We start from the raw sequence: 20,394 nt of genomic DNA on the forward strand, positions 1-20,394 counted from the left end.
AGATGGGAGGGGAGAAGGATGGAGAAGAGAGGAGCAGATTGGTGGAGAGGAGAGGAGAAGGATGGAGAAGAGACGAGCAGATTGGTGGAGAGGAGGGGAGAAGGATGGAGAAGAGACGAGCAGATTGGTGGAGAGGAGAAGGATGGAGAAGAGACGAGCAGATTGGTGGAGGGGAGAGGAGAAGGATGGAGAAGAGACGAGCAGATTGGTGGAGAGGAGAAGGATGGAGAAGAGACGAGCAGATTGGTGGAGGGGAGAGGAGAAGGATGGAGAAGAGACGAGCAGATTGGTGGAGGGGAGAGGAGAAGGATGGAGAAGAGACGAGCAGATTGGTGGAGGGGAGAGGAGAAGGATGGAGAAGAGACGAGCAGATTGGTGGAGGGGAGAGGAGAAGGATGGAGAAGAGACGAGCAGATTGGTGGAGGGGAGAGGAGAAGGATGGAGAAGAGACGAGCAGATTGGTGGAGGGGAGAGGAGAAGGATGGAGAAGAGACGAGCAGATTGGTGGAGGGGAGAGGAGAAGGATGGAGAAGAGAGGAGCAGATTGGTGGAGGGGAGAGGAGAAGGATGGAGAAGAGACGAGCAGATCGGTGGAGGGGAGAGGAGAAGGATGGAGAAGAGACGAGCAGATTGGTGGAGGGGAGAGGAGAAGGATGGAGAACAGACGAGCAGATTGGTGGAGGGGAGAGGAGAAGGATGGAGAAGAGACGAGCAGATTGGTGGAGGGGAGAGGAGAAGGATGGAGAAGAGACGAGCAGATTGGTGGAGGGGAGAGGAGAAGGATGGAGAAGAGACGAGCAGATTGGTGGAGGGGAGAGGAGGACAGGAGTGGGGTTGAGGGAAAAGGAGAGGAGGCTTACTTATTGGTCTTGCTCTCCAGGAGCAGCCAGCGATCCTCTGCCACCAGGAAGACAGCCTGCAGGTTGATGGGCAGAGAGATGGTGTGGACCCGGCCCTCCAGGACATCCAGCACCTCGAGCTGGTTCCTGGGAGCGCATGACAGGTAAGGCACCAATGACTCCGGTGTAACCTTATTATACAGAGTGGGCGGTTATGCTTTAGTGGAGCAGCAGTGAGGCCAGCTTACCCATCCTCCTTGTAGAAGAGAAGCCAGTTTTTGTGAGCAAACTCCCGGCACATCTTGTGACTTTTCTGGGGATCAAGCGGCACACGTTCTGATTTAGTTGCGGACGTCCTCCATTTGACCTCCTCCCTTTTGTGTTGTTTTATTACCCATCCAACTGAATGAAAATTGGGTTGATGTATGAGGTGCCCTGTGTGATTAAGTTGTTATGGTGTCTGTTTATGGCGTGACCTCTGACCTGTTCCTCTTTGTTGCTCCACCAATTAGAGGCTTTGGAAGGGGCGGGCTCATCTGTGTCCTGTGACAGCAGGAGTCGCCGAACCGCCCCGGTGACCACGTCAAGGTGGAGCACGGTGTTACCCTGGGAGAGCGGAAACACACACAAACAAACCACATTGCTGATTTGCGTGTTCTGACCCCGACCAACAGATGGCGCCCCTGTCTAGGTTCCAGCCCTGTCCATCTGTGTCTCGGCGAATGCCTGCTCTTTCTCGCGCAAGACTCATTTCCTTTTAACACTTACCAGACAAACTCTCTATTAAACCAGTCAATAGGTCTTTCTGTATATTGCGGCTGTGCGCTAGGGTTAAGGGGTCCTAGGGTTACGTGTATGTGTGTGTGTGCCAAGTTGGAGGGGTTACGTGTATGAGTGTGTGTGCCAAGGCTGTCTTGATGACAGTCTGCCAGCACGCTCTGGCGGCTGCCTTAGTGTACTCGGTATGGCCACCATGATATTTAATATATGGAAGACAGTCTCACTAGGGGAGGTTCTGGTGGAGTCGTATCAAAAGTGTGTGTGTGCGTGTGTGTGTGTTGGCTAGTTGCCTGTGGGAGGTGTTTCATTCAGGAAGTGTGTTTTCTCCACTGGGAGAGCCACGACCTCGGAATGAACCTTCCAGTGTCTGGAACCTTTCACTCCTGCGCAGGAGGAAAAGGAGCTATCCATCTTCCTCTCTTCTCTTTTCATCCTGTGGTATTTTTAGCCTCCTTTTTCCCCTAATATGCCACAGATGTACCATTTGTATTTTTCCGTGTTTAGGTTTTAAATGTTTGCACAACTATTGATTCGCTCGCGGAGCACTCCAGGGGTCTCGCGCGGTCACCTTGGCGAGAGGCAGCGCGAGGACAAGCACACACACACACACACACACGTACTACATTAAACAATAACTCGAGAGCGATCACGTCATTCCACTTGGAACTCTTTCAGTACAACGTGTGTGGGCCCTGTGGTCTGTGTCTAAGTGTGGCATGCCCAGTCCCACCTGTTCCTCGTGCAGGACCACTTGTCCATCCAGGGGGCTTCCTAGCGCCGCCACGGTAACGAACGGCTGCCAGACGCCGCTGATGGTGCGCGGGAACACGTCGTACAGCTCCATGCAGTGGATGGTGTCTCCGCCGTCACGCATGGCGTACAGGGACACCGGGTTACACGTGGCCACGTACATGGCATCTGCAGGACACACACGGGATCGCAGAGGAGCGTGAGTGAGGTTTGAGTGTGTCCGAAGTGTGCGACGGCATTTTTGCCGCCCGCGTGTTGAAGGTGGATCGCCCGAACCCGCTGTAACATGAGATCCACACCCTGACAAACGCGACACCCTTCGCGAGAGGTGTGTCAGCCAGGTGTGAGTAAGGTGGCGGCCATTACCGACGTTTCAAAATCATATCTGAAGACCTACTTCTTCTCCTTCGCCTGATAGCAAAAACAGGAATGTTATTCTAGCATGTATATGCCTGTTTATGCGTCCTTTTTCTGGAACGTTCGTTATTTGGGGGCCTTATTTGACCTTAGCCGACTGTACAAAAACACAAGTTGTTTTTTAACCCTTGTGCTGCCTTCGGGTCACATGACCAAAGGTTCATAACGAACCATCGTTGTGTTTACCCAATTTTACCCAATAGAAAAAAAGACGGTTAAAAGAAAATGCTTCACTTTGTTTTTGTATGCGGTAAAGTTGTCGCAATACGACAGTGGGTCACAATGACTGATGGGTCAGAATGACCCGAAGAGAACACGAGGGTTAAATGTCCTAAAAACACATTGGACTTGACTGAGAGCGACATCCGCGGAAGGTTTTGTGTACCGTTGGAGGTGGCGACGTCACAGACGATGTTGACCTCGCTCATGGGGATCTGCCAGTGGGCCCTCTCCTCGCTGAAGCTGAGCGCTCGGCTCTCCTGGCGCTCACAGGGGTAGCCCTGCACGCGCAGGAACACCGGGCCCTGAGGACACACGCAGGTCACGCTAGCACACAGCGCACACACAGGACCTCCATGGTACATGGTAACAACGGGGGGGAATCTGTACGTGTAGAAGTGTTCAGACCAATATAGAGGGTCGAGTGTAAAGGGTGACTCTTTGCGTGTGCACCTTGATGTCTATGGGGTGAGTTTCTGTGGGGCAAAGTAGTTTGCGGCGGGCGTTTCCCTCTTGGTTAGTGGTCCAGTAGCCAGACATCTTGACCTCTGGTAGGGGCAACCTGGAAGAGAAAAGATGCAGGTCATCCTACAACCATATAGTCCTCCTTCTGCTCCCCTATGTGTGTGCGTTTTCCTTGTGTGTGTGTGTGTGTGTGTGCACGTGTGTGAGTCTGGTTGGCCTCCCTGGTTGTTGCGTCTGGCCAGATGTTTACTGGACTCTCATTCCCATGAATCACTGCTGGGTTTGGGCCATCCCATTATTGGTTGCAGGTGGGCTGTCAGCACCATAGCCACAATATAGCACACCATGAACTGTCCATTTCACTTGAACTGTTTCTCTTTCAGTAGAAAACCTCAACAAAGAGTAGAAGTTGTTTCTAGAACTCTATGTCCAAATTTGGACAGCCTGTCCTTCAGACTTTGCTTTGATGCAACCAGGATGTTGTGGGGAAACTATGGCCATATATGGACTATTCCATGGTTTTTGGATCTTGTGAATTATAGGCATAGTATTACAGTGCACATCATACACTGTACAAACTGTAGACAAACTTCTCTATCAGATATTGTAGTGAGGACCGAACTGAATATGTTCTTACATTGACTCTCTTCACATCAACTCCAACCAGTCCAGGTGAAGGTCAGAGTCACTGTGTAGTTCACCCTCCACCCTCACATCCTCTGCCTACCCACCGGGCCCAACTACACCACTGACAATCGAGCCTTTCATGCGGTAGTTGGCCTTAATAACGTTATCTTACATAAATGTAACAAACCAGTGAACCCAATTGATCTGTGTATTCGGACATTTCAAGCAAATAGGATATTAACATAAACTAAACGTGATATATAATTCAAGGAAAATACTTGTTTCTTCCCTGTTGCATTTGCAAACGCGTCCGGCACGTCAAAGTTACGTTCAAGGTCAAAACTTTACAACAAATCCGAAGCGTCGGGTCCCAATAAACAAACAGGAGACAGAAGAAACAAATATTTTCCTTTATTAAAATTCTGTACATCGGTAGGTTGACCTTCAGCTCCGCCTTACCTTGCATCTAAGAGGAAGTGAGCGTAAACTGAGCAGCGTTTGCCATAAATGGTATTTACTGGGAGTAAGACTTCTCAGAAGTGTTTAAGTTCTGTCTGGGAACACGGTCCGAGCGGCATGACCCATAACGGAAGAAGCATTACATGAAGAGAATGTCTACATTCAAATGCTTCCCCTTCTAAATAGACTTGACTTAAAAGGTTTGGGTCTATGGTCTGTTAATGTCTTGCTATAAATACACCCCACCTGTAGCCATGGTGGAGCCAGAGAGTGTGTGTGTGTGTGTGTGTGTTACTGATGAGTGAAGGCACACTAGTCTTGGCCTGACTCCAGGCCCTATCAGGCACGAAGACGTGTGTTAGTCGAGGGAGTTCAGGACAGTCTGTGCTGTGTTGGTTAGGGTCACAGCATTCTAGCTAGTGGTCATGTGTGTGTGTGTGTGTGTGTGTGTGTTTGAGTGTGTTAGTGTCAAAGTGCCAGGGAGGGAAAGACAGAACTTCCCTGAGCGATAGCAACATGAGACATAAAGTTTAACAGCCAGCCAGACTGGCTCTCAGCAATGCCCAGCAATGTGTGCATGTCTGTCTGTGTGTGTGTGTGTGTGGTATGTAAGACAGGTCCTCCAGAAGTCTTACTCCTTAGCCAGGTTGACACTGCTGGGCTTGGCTCCTATGGGGATGCCATGCTTGTGCAGCGCTCCAATCAGAACCTCCCTCAAGTCCTTGTTGTAGGAGTCAAAGTCAAAGACGTTCCTCACCACGTTGGCTAGGCCCTCTTCAGGGAATTCCTGTTAGTGTGTGTGTGTGTGGGGGGGAGAGAGAAAAATGGGGCAGAGAGGGAAAGAGAGGGAAAAAGTTCATATGATTTGGCGTGAGTACAGCTGAATATGAAACAACAATGGCGGCAGCATTGTGAGCAGGAAGGTCAGTTCAGGGACAGGCAGTCTGGAAAAACAGATGTCATCGTCACAGAGGTAACTCATTTCTGTGCTGCTCTCACTTACAAATGGGTCCAAAGTGTAGCTCTGACTATTTTTATTTCTCCCTCTCTCGCTCTCTCCCTCCCTCCCTCTCCCTATCCCTCTCTCTCAAGTACCGCAACTTCATTTTGTCCTTGATCACTGGTGAGACAAAAGTGTATGCGCGTGCGACTGTGCCTGTGTCAATACGTGTGCTTCCGTCTCTCGGGCTCTAATGTTGTTTAATGTCCCTGCCTAAGATGGCGTGTTACCATGGAGAGGAGCTAAAGATGGATCCTTTGCTTTGTGTCGCACACACTCCCACACGCGCACACAGAGAGAATGAGAGAGAGAGAGAGGGACGAGACACCATCCCCCCACTGCCTCCCCCTGCCTCCACCCCTGCCTCCACCCCTGCCTCCACCCCTGCCTCACTTTGCCAGATAATCAGACAATAAGACCGCTCTACAGGACTAACAGCGTAGTCCTCCAGAGACCGTAGTACCGGTCTCTGGAGGTTAGACTATAACAGTCCTGGAGAGTGTTGATCTGGCTTCTCATAGGCCGAGACAAACACTTAAGTCAGCATGTGTGGGCTAATCGGTGCAGTGCTGCTACATGAACCCTTGGCGGGACGTACGTGTATTCGGAAGTTCCATCAGTGAGCTGATGATCAGGGTGATGGATTATGGCAGAGGAAAAATATAATGGGATCCCGGTTATGGAGGTGACCCGCCGCCCCCTCCTCCTGGGGGAGCTGATTAGCATTATCGATCCCCTGTGTAGACTCCTACCCCCCCCCCCCCCCTCTCTCTCTTTTATCAGTTTCTCTCACCCTCTCTCAGTTCCTGTCGTCGCTGTATGGTAATTTCCTGTCTCTCAGGGGTACTGTACGTGTTAAGGACCTTAAAATGAGGCTAGCCCTACAAGGACGACCAGACATGAATAACACTTCAGAGGTCTTCACAGGTCTCCTTCGTACTGCGTGTTAAACACACTATCAACTGCATCTCACGCACCAGACACTTACACACACGCCGTCTCTCCTTCCCCAGTGATAAATGACAGAGGATGTATAAATAGCAGCTTCTGTTTTCTATAGCGGGGAGGAGGGGGGAGGGGGGAGAGTGTACGTAAACACAGCCTGGCTAGCAGCATGGACCAGAGACGAGACATACTGTACGGAACATCCTGCAGTCCGACCGTGAGAGCCATGATTCACTCGGACCAGCGCTACGCTACTGTACGAGTCGACGTCGAGGAGCGTCGCTCAATCGAGTGAAGGAAAGGTGAACGGTGTTTTGGAGCCCAGGTGTGTGTCTCTCGTTGTGGAGCCGGGGGGATGAGGCCAGGCGGCAGCACCGGGGGGATGAGGCCAGGCGGCAGCACCGGGGGGATGAGGCCAGGCGGCAGCACCGGGGGGATGAGGCCAGGCGGCAGCACCGGGGGGATGAGGCCAGGCGGCAGCACCGGGGGGATGAGGCCAGGCGGCAGCACCGGGGGGATGAGGCCAGGCGGCAGCACCGGGGGGATGAGGCCAGGCGGCAGCACCGGGGGGATGAGGCCAGGCGGCAGCACCGGGGGGATGAGGCCAGGCGGCAGCACCGGGGGGATGAGGCCAGGCGGCAGCACCGGGGGGATGAGGCCAGGCGGCAGCACCGGGGGGATGAGGCCAGGCGGCAGCACCGGGGGGATGAGGCCAGGCGGCAGCACCGGGGGGATGAGGCCAGGCGGCAGCACCGGGGGGATGAGGCCAGGCGGCAGCACCGGGGGGATGAGGCCAGGCGGCAGCACCGGGGGGATGAGGCCAGGCGGCAGCACCGGGGGGATGAGGCCAGGCGGCAGCACCGGGGGGATGAGGCCAGGCGGCAGCACCGGGGGGATGAGGCCAGGCGGCAGCACCGGGGGGATGAGGCCAGGCGGCAGCACCGGGGGGATGAGGCCAGGCGGCAGCACCGGGGGGATGAGGCCAGGCGGCAGCACCGGGGGGATGAGGCCAGGCGGCAGCACCGGGGGGATGAGGCCAGGCGGCAGCACCGGGGGGATGAGGCCAGGCGGCAGCACCGGGGGGATGAGGCCAGGCGGCAGCACCGGGGGGATGAGGCCAGGCAGCACCGGGGGGATGAGGCCAGGCGGCAGAGTGGACGAGGAGGCAACGTTATACAAGACCGAGGAGAGGACGGAGGAGTTCCTAGACAGCAGACGCCGGGACATTTAATCGGTTCTGACAGCACTCTCTTCCTCGCTCCTTCTCCCTCATCCTCCTCCTCCTCTCCACCGTCGTGTCGCTCTTCCCTCCTCCTCTCCTCCTCCTCCTCCTCCTCCTCCGTCTCTCCCCCCCTGTCCTGTCTCGCTCCCCTCCGCTCTCTATTTTTGTTTCCAAACGCCCACCACCCCTCTCTTTCTCTTTCTCTTTCTCCTAACTCTTTCACTTAAACCGTCTCTCACTCTCTGTCCTTGTTGAGCTCACTTCCGCCTGCTGCTTAAAATGAGGCCAACCTTCAGTTCATCCCCTAAGACCGATGTGTGTGTGTGTCTATATGTGTGTGACCATACAGAGCATACTGAGGTACACAGGTAGTACCACTATCTCCCTAGCCCCCTCTCTCTCTCTCTCTCTCTCTCTCTCTCTCTCTCTCTCTCTCTCTCTCTCTCTCTCTCTCTCTCTCTCTCTCTCTCTCTCTCCTCTCTCTCTCTCCCCCCCTCTCTCTCTCTCTCTCTCCCTCCCTTCCCCGGAACTTAAACCCCCCCCCACCCTTTTCCCTCCCCCGCCCCTCTAATGCATTTGGACCACTGTGACTGGAGGAAACCCCTCATGCATAATGTACATCTCTATGAACTATTCATAAAAGGACCCAAACACAAAAAATACTGAAGTGTCTCGAGTTTTTAGGGGTCAAACCGTTACGAAAGAGCCTAACCCTACGTTAAACTAACCTGAATGGGTCGGACGTGGCACACGTGTTAAGAGTGCATGTGAGGACCAAGAGAGGAGAAGGGAGAAAGAGCGAGAGAGAGACAGAGAGAGATAAAGAAAGATAATGAGAGAGCGAGAAAGAGAGAGAAAGAGAGAGAGAGAGAGAAAGAGAGATAAAGAAAGATAATGAGAAAGAGAGAGAAAGAGAGAGAGAGAGAGAGAGAGAGAGAGAGAGAGAGAGAGAGAGAAAGATAATGAGAGAGCGAGAAAGAAAGAGAGACAGAGACGGCCTCCATCCCCACCTGCAGGTGTTTGACTATGTTGACCACCTCCCTGGTGGAGTAGGGGTAGGTGATGGTGCCCTGGTCCGCCATGGAGCGCAGCTCCCCGAAGGCTGCCACCAGCTTCTGCAGGGTGGCGTCGGGCACGCCGGGGCCGTACTGCTTCAGCATGGCCAGCTCGGCCTGGGGCTTGGGGTTGTCCACGGCATGGCAGCTGAAAATGTCCCCTGGGAGCAGACGCGGACATGAAGGTGGCTGAATGGCTCACTCCCGTCAGTCAATTTGCCGTAAAACGAGAGGGATCGGAGACCAAACGCTCCAGAGGGGTTGATGCATGACAGTCACTCACTGAGGACGTCAATGAGAACATGGTGTGTGTGTGGGTGGGGGGGGGGTTATACCTAGCGACCCGAAGAAGTCGTTCCCCAGGAAGGGAAAGCCAGGTCTGTTAGCCAGGACCAGCATCCTGAAGTCTGGGTGCATGGAGATGACATTGGGCCTCCCTTCTGCCTCGACTAGGTCTGGAGGTCAGCAGACAGGACACAAACACACACACACACACACAGAGAGAGAGAGATACAGTCTGAGGTTTGTCAGACTCTGTTTACATTCCTGTGTGACGTCACGCGTCTCCATGGTTGACACTGTCCTCCCTTCGTTTAGTTATAAGTGGAAAATCTTCAGTGTTTACGCCCTGAATAGTCCAACTACTGGTCCTAGTCCATAAAGGCTTTTATCCTAACCCCTGTTCATAGGTCTGGATCTCTGTGGACTGTAGGCTCGCAACTGTGTTTGTCTTTGGTGACATCCAATAGTCAATTGCAGTGTTTAATGACAAGACACCACATCTCTGGCACCCTTTAAACAGCCAGTTACGTCTGCACGTGCGTGCGTGTGTGTGTGTCTGTACCAGATACAATCCTGCGTCCGTCGGCTAAGATCATCTCTCCACTCTCCACCAGGGTCTTGAGGATGCAGGTGACGTTGGTGGGGGCCTTGTCTGCCTCGTCAATCACCAGGATGTGGCCCATTTTCACCGCCTTCACCTGCGCACGCGGAAACCTCAGTTAGAAACAGCAGCTTTAGGTGCGTGTCTCGTGACATAACCGAGGCCGTGTTCTCATGATGAAGGGACTATAGGGGACATTGTATACTCATTCAGATACTATACTGACAACCACGCACACGTACAAGTGAAATGCTTTCAGATACACAATTGGAACACTCTGACGTGAACGACTGAAAAATGACGAGCTCTGAACTGAGCTGGTCTCTTGAAATCTATTGAAAAGCTTTCACACATTGTAGTGAACTGAAAACTATTGAAAAGCTTTCACAGTGTGCTCAGACACACTGCACAAAACAGTTCAAATGCTCTCATAGTGTGTCGTGAAAACCTTTTACAGAATATATATTATTGATATTTTACAGATATCAATATATATTATTGAATCGGGAATCATTTTGTACTAAAGCGTTTCGGCATGACGCGTGAGAGGACTCCGGTTCAAACGTAAGGCCTTTCAGTCGAGCCACAAGGCGATCGGGAAAAGATCGTCAAAATCCAGACGCTACGACGCATGAATGACGTCGCCCCCACGGACGTCTGCAGCCTGCGCGCGGCCGAACGGAAGCCTCACAGAAGCAGCGGCGTTACTTAAGATACTGGCCTCAGCGGGAAGGCCGGCGGAACGATCGTTAGGATCCGGAGCGAGCTGGCCAGTCAGCTAGCATCGCTCCCCCTGCTGCTGCAGTTAGGCTGCGGACCGTCGGAGCAGACATTACAGCGGCGCACGGACGGTTTGTGAATCGTGTGAATCTTTTGCGGTCTTTTTCTTATACCTCTGCCTGGTGCCTTTTCAGTCACTATTCATGCACAGACTGACTTTGTTGATATTGTCGACACTGTTTGTATTTACTGTATGTCCGGTCCTATGTAGTGTTTACTGTAATTGTATGTATGGTGTGTGATGGCTTAAGAAATAGTAGTGCTATGTCCATGTTGGACTGAAGCCTTTCAACCATGCACTTCACCCCCCCCCCCCCCCCCCAGGTTCAAAAAGACACAGTAATCATCTCATGAATACCCTGTGGACACACCCTTTAATCTCTCCTCCCCCTCCCTCATTTACTTGACACAGAGAGAGGGGGAAGAGAGATGTATCTATATAGAGAGAGATGGAAACAGAGAATGGAAGATATATAGAGAGAGATGGAAACAGAGGAAGAGCAAGAGAGAGGAGGGGGGGGGGTTTGCAGACAGAAGAAGAAAATCAATCAAACCCATTTAGGGAGGACACCAACCACTTCTGGCTTCCCCACTGACATCTAAATGTCACAATAACATTTGAAACCGGGACACGGTACGTCTCTCCTTTCATCCTCCACTCAATACCCTCAACCCCTACTCCCTCTGTCTCCATCTTTATCCCGTATACCTCCCCTCTCCACCTCTCTGTCTTTCCCCTCCTTTCCCCTTTCCTCTCGTCGTCCTTTGTTCACCCGGGTCTACTGACCAGGGGAGAGTCTTCGTAGACGATGACGCCGTCCCTGACGGACGGCTGCAGGGTCAGCGTCTGGACCGTCGTGTCTCTGTGGAGGAACAGGAGAGAGAGGTTACATGCACGCGCGCACGCCGACCGTCAAAGACGTTTTCGGAATCGACGAGAGCGAGACCAGCAAAACGCTTCTCCCCCACCCTTCTCGCCATCTCTCCCCTCCCCCCCCGGAGAGGGTACCCAGCTCCAGGTCGACCCCCCAGAGGATCCCGGTTTCATGGGCTGGGAGCCTGGTCCCCCCCCCCCCCCCTCCTCGTGGGACGCATCTCTCTGCCGACGCTGCGACAGGGAGGACGTTCCCCCCAGGCCGGCGCTCCGGGCTAATATTAGCCGGCCTGCGCTATGGAAGCTAACCAGGCCAACGTCAACCCACTCTACAGGCCCGGCCCAGCCCGGCCCGACGTACAGCTCTCCTGCGCTCCTCTGACTTTCGCTCGACTTTGAGAAAGTGCAGATCCGCGACGGGGGAGAGAATGGGAGCGGAAAGCAGCCGTAGGAAGACCTCACTCCCACAGCCTTGTGATCCGAACCACTGGGATCCTCCAGTCCAAACACTGTCCTATCTGTCTACGTGTGCGTGTGTGTGTCCCGTTGCCGGCATCGATTACCTCTCATACTGCTCTCCCTGGCTTCGAGGGCGAAGACAGCTCGTCGGTGGCACCTACGTAGGGCCTGACGCTAACAGATCAAATCCATCTGCCTTTCCCCACCTCTCTCTCTCTCCCACTCTCTCACTCTCTCTCTCTCTCTCTCCCACTCTCTCTCTCACTCTCACGCGAGCCGAGCAGCCCCCGGCGTCGCTGGCGACCGTGACCCATTTCCATCCAGGTGTGATTACCATGCCTATGAATAACACCAGGCCCTGGACAGCAGGAAGCAGCCTCTCCATAGGCTCTCCTTGGCCTGGAGACAGCAGGCTGCACGGTGGCCTGATTTCCCGGGGTACAGAAATAGCCGTGACACCCTTAGACGAAGCCACGGCTAGGCGGGGGCGGCAAACGAGAACACTGGGTCCCTGGAAGCCGTCTCCGTGACAGGAGCTGGTGTTGGCGCTGCTGGGTGAGGGGCCGGGGGAATTTGAGTGTTGACACACAGAGATAAAGAGAGGGTGCGTGTCAGCGTGACCTGGGAAGCAACCCCTGTTACCTGTGCAGCTGGAGGTACTCTCTGGGCCTGTTGAGGAGGTGGAGGAATCTGTCCACAATCTTGTTCTTGCCTACACCCTGGAGAAAAACACACACACACACACACACACACACGGTTACACACAAAAAGTTATTATATATTTGTTTTTACCCACATTAGATATTCCTACTGTTGCAAATAACAATCCCAGTTTAGCAGTGAACCAGTCCTTGATGGTAGTGTGTTCTGACAGGGACGTTGACTCGAAGTCCGGCTTGTATCTAAATGTCTCGTGAGGCCTGCAGCATTTCAGTCAGGCATCTGGCAGGCCGGCCAGACACTCGCCCACTCGCTGACACTCAAGGGCACTACGAAGGGTACAGCGTGTCCACTCATTGCTTTGTCCCTCCTCTTGAAGCACTCTGTCCCCTCCATGCCGTCCCCTGGAGCCTAGGGCCCCGAGTGGACGGAGACACTGGAGAGGGGAGGGGAGGAAGGAGGGATAAACTGGAGTGGAGAGGGGAGGAAGGAGGGATGGATGGATACACTGGAGTGGAGAGGGGAGGAAGGAGGGATGGATGGATAAACTGGAGTGGAGAGGGGAGGAAGGAGGGATGGATGGATAAACTGGAGTGGAGAGGGGAGGAAGGAGGGATGGATGGATAAACTGGAGTGGAGAGGGGAGGAAGGAGGGATGGATGGATAAACTGGAGTGGAGAGGGGAGGAAGGAGGGATGGCTGGATAAACTGGAGAGGGGATGAAGTGGGGGATAGAAGGTTCAGAGTGGGCTTAGATAAAGAGAGGGGGGGGGGGGTGGAGAGTGGAGGGATCCAAAAATGAAGGTTACAGGCTTAAAAGGAGGGAGGTGGCCGGAGGGTGGACGGGGTGATGGAGGCTGGGGGCCAGATAGTATGAGAATGTGTCACAAGCCATCTGATCAAACACAGCTGTCATCATTGACCTGGTTAGAAGAGACCTAGTATTTCCAGCAGCTCTCCAACTGGCCTCTGTGCTCGGGGTTTCCTGACAGGCACAGCCGACACATTCAGCCTCACTCTAGACCTGCAGTATCAGCTGTATAGAGCAATGTTGACATTCTATTTTTAGTAGCCGGGCCTAAATGCATCCATTCTTAAAGGAACAGTTCACCCCCCCAAAAAAAAAAAAAACATACATATTGTTCCTCTTTCCCGTAGTGCTATTCATCCATCTAGATCGTTTTTTGTGTAGGTTTTGGAGATACCGGAGACTTCGGTCTTCTCTCGAAAATACTGGAACGATTGATCAGGTCTTGTGGTGCTCAAAGCACCCAGAACATCATTGAAAAACAACACTGTCTCCTTCCAGACATCCCTACAGTAACACTACTGGAGGGCTAGGCGGTGATTGGTCTCTCACCTGGTTTCCCACCAATAGGAGGTGTTCCCCCAACAGGAAGTCTTTCAACATGTCCTCCATCACCATCATGTGCTGAGGGAGAGAGAGAAAAGGCACACACACACACACACACACACATCAACACCAACCACTTTCAAGGAATTAAAAAGTCGGTCTTTCTTGTTGTGATAAGCCTACTCTGGTCGACTCCTTCACTGCACTGAGAGGTCAGTTAACACTCAGCGGGTGTGTGATGCAAACACAGGAGCTGTCTTCATGTGTTCGTTGATTGGAAGGACTGTCTCTCCTCTTTTCTCACCCCACCCCCTCCATACACACACAAAACCCATTTTCTTGAATCCCCCCCCCTCCTCCTCTTTCTGTCTCTGTAGGACAGGACAAAAAACAGGTCACTGGAAAATGGGGCAGGTAAAAATATTTGTAAAAATCTCCTTTCTCCTCTAATCTGACGCAATCTCTCTCTCTTCCCTTACACTTTCAGCAGCAGACTGGGGGGGGGGCAAACAAGAATGGGCTTGATGGATGGAAAATGAATAAACGGATGTAATGTAGGTAGGGAGAGAGATATGGATGGTTCTAGGCCAGGCCACTCAATATCCCCTGAATATCTCAAGGTGTCAGACAGACAAACCGCCTGTGCTGCTCCTGACTGAACGAGTGTGACGCAAGCACACCAACGGGCGCACGCCACATCTCGTGGGGCTTTCGTGGCGGCTGAGGTGTACCTGCGTGTTGTCGTAGAAGAGGACGTCTGGAACCTTCATCCTCTCGCTGGTACTGTAGACAGGAGCAGAGACACTGCCGATTGTCAGCACGCCTTCCTTCACTGAGCCTGGAGACAGACAGGCAGACAGGCAGACAGGCAGACAGACAGACATTTAGTCATTTAGCAGACGCTCTTATCCAGAGCGACTTACAGTAAGTACAGGGACATTCCCCCCGAGGCGTTGGGTGAAGTGCCTCGCCCAAGGACGCGACGTCATTTGGAACGGCCGGGAATCCAACCGGCGACCTTCTGATTACGAGACCGGTTCCCTAACCGCTCAGCCACCTGACTCCCGCCTGACACACCTGAGGAACGGCTCACGCTGTGTGGACGGGGCAGGTTGCCGCAGGCGTGCACGTGCGCGACACCTTACAGCTATGGGCGTGCGTGCGACGTGTTTAGGTGCGCGTGTGCGCGTTACACATGGACGGACTTACAGCTGTGGTCACGTGTGTGCTCGGCAGGGTCGGGTTTGTCCTGTATGGAGCAGTTAGTCAGACTCTTCTGGAGAGAGGAGCGAGCCAGGCTGGGCAGGAACCTGCGCGTGCAACACACACACATACACAGATAAATAATCAATTGGGGGCAGAGAAATGGCCGTTCTGTCAATGTTTGAGGATGTGTGTGTGTGTATATTAAGTGTGTGTATACATACATATAAACATACATATACACACACACACAGTAACTGTGTGTACCTTGACAAGCAGGCCTTGTTGACGGCGTGAGCGACGCTCTCGTCTGGGTACTGGGAGAGACGCCGGCAGATTCTCAGCAGCTGCCTGGTAGAGAGAGAAGACGCGAGGGACTGGGCCTGCACAGAGACAAGAGGGCATGGGTCAATACACACACACACACACACAAGTAGGGCTGAATAAAGGGTTCTACCACATCGATTATACCACGTCTGGTTCATGGATTCCCAGACGTGGTATAATTGATCCTGTATGGGGGGAACGTGTATAGGCCGTCTGTGAGCACCCTGTCATGCTCACACCCATACAGGGTGTGAGCATGACAGGGCCCTCTCCACCCACTCCACAGTAGGTGGAGAGGGCCCGACGAAGACTCGGGAATTGTCATTAGAAGCTGTCTTCCTGAACATTCGGTTTCAAACAGCTTTTAACGTTTGATTTCGAAGGTGCACCGAAGGTATGTTTCTGTATTCACTTGTGTCTTATTACAAGATGGATTTTTCCACAAGATTTGATCATATTTCCTTTTTATTTTCCCATATAAAGTTACCGGTTCTCCCTGGTATGTCAGTAGGGCTGGACATGCTCCAGGGCGTGTCACCATAGCTTCTGGCGGTCAGTTTTGAATACTCTTGACAGCGGTTAACTCCGTAGTCTTAGTGTTGTTTGAACAGCTTTATAGTTAACACACTTTGCATTGAGATCGGTGCCCTGACCAAGCGTAGAAAACGATTGTCACCTATGGTCGGAGATATGCCATTGACTGTTAAGCACTCGAGGAGACAGGTAATGGTGAGAGCACATTTTCAAAGTTGGATTCAGAGTTGAGTAACGTGCTCATTCCCTGCCATCGCATCAAACGGTCCTCCAGTTGGGGACGAGATAGAACACACACACACACACACACACACACACACACACACACACACACAGGTCTTACAGTGGGGTCATTGGTCTGTCTGAGGGTATGTGTAAGGTCAAGGAGCTGATCCACTGCTTCCTTGGGAACCTTTGGATTCTGGAGAGGAAGAGAAGGGGCCGGTAGACTCAGGACAGGCAAACAAGATCGACGGTATCATCATACGTGCATTCTCAATCTGCAGCAATTTGTTGTGCATTCGGTCAGTGAATGGTGTGTGTGTGTGTGTGTGTTACCAGTCCTGTGATGAGGCTGCTCTCCTGGGCCCTGGCCAGGGGCTGGACGGTGTGGAAGAGGAACATGGTGAGCAGCTCCGGGCCCAGCCACTGCTGCCCACTGCTGCCCACCACCGGGGGCTCCGCCAGGGCCAGCACACGGAACGATGGGTGGACCGGGAAGATGGACCTGGAACACACACACACACGCACAGAAAACACACACAAGCACACTTTAAACCTCTTAAAGAACAGTTACAGCATCCCTGAGCTCTGATATCTCATAGTCACGTGTGTGTGTGTGTGTGTGAGTGTGTGTGTGTGCGCGTGATCTTCAATCACAGTGAGCATCATCCCTTTTGACATCAGTGGGACTGCTGGCGGTGTGTGTGTATGATCCAAACAGACAGCTGGGGCGATGTGTCCACACACATACACTGCACATTCAGTACACCCCCCACCCCAGCAGACTCATATTGTTGGGTATCCACAACGAAAACAGAGGAAGAGGAAGTGGGTTTATTTCAGCCCAGACGCGTCGCCACAAACATCCTTCCTGCCAGCCAAGGTGGGGCACACACACACACACTGGAAAAATCCACAATAGCTTCTGATCGCGTATCCTGTTGCTCTAAGGCCCTCTAAGGTCATCTAGACTGTGAACATTTACCTTCATAAGCATGCTCTGAGTCCTGTGTAGACGGCGTTTGCGTGTGCGTGCGTGTGTGTGCTTGTGGTGACTCTGCAGAGGAAATTTCTCCGACCGGGAGGAGCTGTGATGTTGAAATGTCGTCTCTGGGGGAACAGCTATCAACAGAGCCCATGTGATGTCGTCGTCAGGTCAACCTTTGGGGTGTATCCGAGCACGAGTGTGTAAACGGGAGAGTGACGGGCAGGCCGGGATAAAAACAGCTCGCCTGCCAATAACCAGCACACTGCAGCCCAAGAAAATACAATCTCTCCCTCCTCTCTGACCCCCCCTCCCTCTCGTTTCTATCCTCACTCACTTTCCCCGACTTTCTCCCTCCCCCCCTCCCTCCTTCTCTATCCCTCTCCATCTATCCTCCTAGGTCGCTGTTATGCTGGTGGGGGTGGATATAAAAAGTAGGGGTTGGTTGTGTTTCCACTGTCGGCGAGCACAACATTTCATTTTCAGTCCGTCCCAGACACATCAATACTCCTCAACGAGGATCACTTCCTGGTTAATGTGTGGGTGTGTGCGCATTTCAACGCGGCGGTGTCATGACAGTGCTTGTCATGATGATGTCATGGTGTCTTAATCAACGCCTCAGTTATTACGCAACCGATCATTTCGCTTCATCCCCGACACCTGACACTGCGCGCGTGTGTGTGCGCGCCCGCGTTTGACACCAGATGGAAAGCATGGGTAGGGGGTGTAATCCTAGATGACAAATCAAAGGAAGCAGGTAGGAAATTAGCCACTGAGACCCAATAAACGTGATTAACCTGGCCTCCCACGCATGCACGCACGCACGTACACATGCAAATACACACACACACACACACGCCTCCATGTCTGGCAGACGGATGTACAAGCTGAGATGTTGACACCCTGAGAGGTAAGCACTTCTCTCACTCTCTCTTCTCTCTCACACACACACACACCTGCCACCTCCACAGGGACGCCTTGTCTCAGTGTGCCAGTAGGGGACACATCACAGCACAGGTGGTGTGTGCTACCTGCTACCCGCTCCCCCTATCCCAGAGCGTCGGCGTGGGCTGAGTAGCGACCCAGGTGGTGGACACCGATGCCTGCGACAGTCCTCTAGGTAAGTGTCATGCATCCCCCCCCCCCCCCCCCCACACACACACACACACACACACGTTCCAGCTAACTGTTCTGGTTCCGAATGGAGAGTTCCTCCAGCCCCCCCCCCCCCCCACACACCTGTCGTGGAGCTGTTGGTCTGTCAGCTGCAAGTCCTGTTTCAGAGCCTGGTACCGGTCCCACCTCACCAGCCTGGTCCCGTCATAGAGGGACAGCTCCCGGTCATGCAGCAGCCTAGCACACGAGGAGAGACATTAGGGGGCGTGTGCGAGTACGTACGTGTGTGTGTGTGTGTGTGTGTGTGTGTGTGTACCTGGACAGCACGGCCAGCGTCCCCAGGTTGACTCGGTGGATGCCGTCCAGCAGCAGTAGCTTCCCCTCCTGGGCTGCGGTGACCAGAGGAGAGGCTCTCCAGGCCGTGTCGCCATTAGGCAGTGTGTACCTCTGCTGTAACAGGTCCCTGGCGGTCATGTCCTGGTGGACAGAAAAGGAGGGGGGAGAGAGAGAGAGAGAGTTAGACAGAGAGTGAGACAGAGAGTGAGACAGAGAGTGAGAGAGACAGAGAGTGAGAGAGACAGAGAGTGAGAGAGAGAGAGACAGAGAGTGAGAGAGAGAGAGAGAGAGAGAGAGAGAGAGAGAGAGAGAGAGAGAGAGAGAGAGAGAGAGAGAGAGAGAGAGAGAGAGAGAGAGAGAGAGAGAGAGAGAGAGAGAGAGAGAGAGAGAGAGAGAGAGAGAGAGAGAGAGAGAGAGAGAGAGAGAGAGAGAAAGAGTGTGAGAGTGCAAGTTAAAACCCACGCAGGCCTACGGACGTTCAGCAGTATACATCAACTGTGTCAGAGTGTCATCTAATATTTAGCACGCAGTACCAGTGAGAGGAGCCAACATTGACCCAGCTCCAGACACACAGTCTGTCTGACTGGATTGTCGGGTCAGGATAGAAGTCTGTACCGTGCAAACTGTGAGACGTGGTGGTGAGCGCATCTGCTCAGACACACTAGCATCTGCTAGTGTGTTTGCCTGTCTGACTGACTGCTGTTCGGCTTACCTGCCTGCCTGTCGGTCTGTCTGCTTGCCTGCCTGCCTGTCATTCTGTCTACTTGTCAGACTGCATCCCTGCCTGTCTGTCTGCCTGCCCATCTCCCTGCCTGTGTGACTGTCTGTTTGCCTGTCTGTCCTCTACCTTTCTGTCTGCCTTTTGACAGTCAGTCTCATGTGGCGGGCAGGGATTCCTCATGTTCCTCAGGGAAACCCCTGCTACGGCGCTCTGGGACATTATGCCTCCAGTTAGCCAGCAGAGAACCACACTTCAAAAGGAATCATTTTCCATAACAAAATAACTTAATTGATGTCGCCAAGTTAGAACATCGACAATACAACTACTCTCTAATATGGCATGGAAGAGTGTTTTCTTCAGATTAAATGCATTTTGTGACATTCGTAACAAAAAGAGAGCGCGCACACATTGAAATCCCAATTTTCTTCGGTGACAGATGGAACTTGGCCTTCCGAGATAGGATTTTCAACGTGACGAGATGACTTGCACCATAGAATTCCACTACTCCCTGTGCAAAGTAACCCTTGACTTCAGAGAGCTAAAAATAGCTTCAGTGTGATGCACAAGCGTAGACTCACACACCCACACACACCCCATCATCCATTTCCTGCACACTGCTGATCCAGCCCAAACAATTCTTGGTATTTCTACACACTCACACTCAAGGTTATATTACTACGTGGACTCTAAAGAGAGTCACCCTGGTCTCTAGGCAGCAGATCCAAAAGACCTCTCCGCTAGCTGCCTCACCTCACCCGTAACTGTTGTACTCCCACTGCTATAAAACTACATCTCCCTGCCTCCTCCTCTCTGCCCCCCTTGCTCGTCTCTGACAGCCTCTCTCCTCTCTGCACCCTCATCCACTCTCCCTGCCCCTCGTCCACTCTCCGTGCCCCTCGTCCACTCTCCCTGCTCCTCATCCACTCTCCCTGATCCTCATCCACTCTCCCTGCCCCTCATCCATTCTCCCTGCCCCTCATCACTCTCCATGCTCCTCATCCACTCTCCCTGCCCCTCATCCACTCTCCCTGCCCCTCATCCACTCTCCCTGCCCCTCATCCACTCTCCCTGCCCCTCATCCACTCTCCCTGCCCCTCATCCACTCTCCCTGCCCGTCATCCACTCTCCCTGCTCCTCATCCCTGCTGCCTGCTCCCTGTTGA

The 20,394-nt window shown here is 53.0% G+C and overlaps 1 protein-coding gene across 1 annotated transcript in view; it reads right to left on the minus strand.

Annotated features, from left to right (window-relative positions):
* Positions 1-20,394, minus strand: part of vwa8 (von Willebrand factor A domain containing 8) — a 47,122-nt gene that overhangs the window by 17,946 nt on the left and 8,782 nt on the right. The window contains exons 12-31 of the mRNA XM_067259991.1: positions 18,492-18,652; positions 18,299-18,412; positions 16,411-16,579; positions 16,196-16,273; positions 15,259-15,374; positions 14,998-15,098; positions 14,520-14,626; positions 13,795-13,866; positions 12,417-12,493; positions 11,229-11,304; positions 9,623-9,758; positions 9,114-9,233; positions 8,734-8,939; positions 5,192-5,343; positions 3,459-3,567; positions 3,172-3,310; positions 2,350-2,537; positions 1,323-1,445; positions 1,088-1,152; positions 861-986 (exon numbers count right to left, since the gene is read on the minus strand). Of these exons, the coding sequence (XP_067116092.1) occupies positions 861-986; positions 1,088-1,152; positions 1,323-1,445; positions 2,350-2,537; positions 3,172-3,310; positions 3,459-3,567; positions 5,192-5,343; positions 8,734-8,939; positions 9,114-9,233; positions 9,623-9,758; positions 11,229-11,304; positions 12,417-12,493; positions 13,795-13,866; positions 14,520-14,626; positions 14,998-15,098; positions 15,259-15,374; positions 16,196-16,273; positions 16,411-16,579; positions 18,299-18,412; positions 18,492-18,652 (2,435 nt within the window). The remainder of the gene's footprint in view (positions 1-860; positions 987-1,087; positions 1,153-1,322; positions 1,446-2,349; positions 2,538-3,171; positions 3,311-3,458; positions 3,568-5,191; positions 5,344-8,733; positions 8,940-9,113; positions 9,234-9,622; positions 9,759-11,228; positions 11,305-12,416; positions 12,494-13,794; positions 13,867-14,519; positions 14,627-14,997; positions 15,099-15,258; positions 15,375-16,195; positions 16,274-16,410; positions 16,580-18,298; positions 18,413-18,491; positions 18,653-20,394) is intronic.

The sequence above is a fragment of the Osmerus mordax genome, chromosome 2 (genome assembly GCF_038355195.1).
Source record: "Osmerus mordax isolate fOsmMor3 chromosome 2, fOsmMor3.pri, whole genome shotgun sequence".
Classification (NCBI taxonomy): domain Eukaryota; kingdom Metazoa; phylum Chordata; class Actinopteri; order Osmeriformes; family Osmeridae; genus Osmerus; species Osmerus mordax.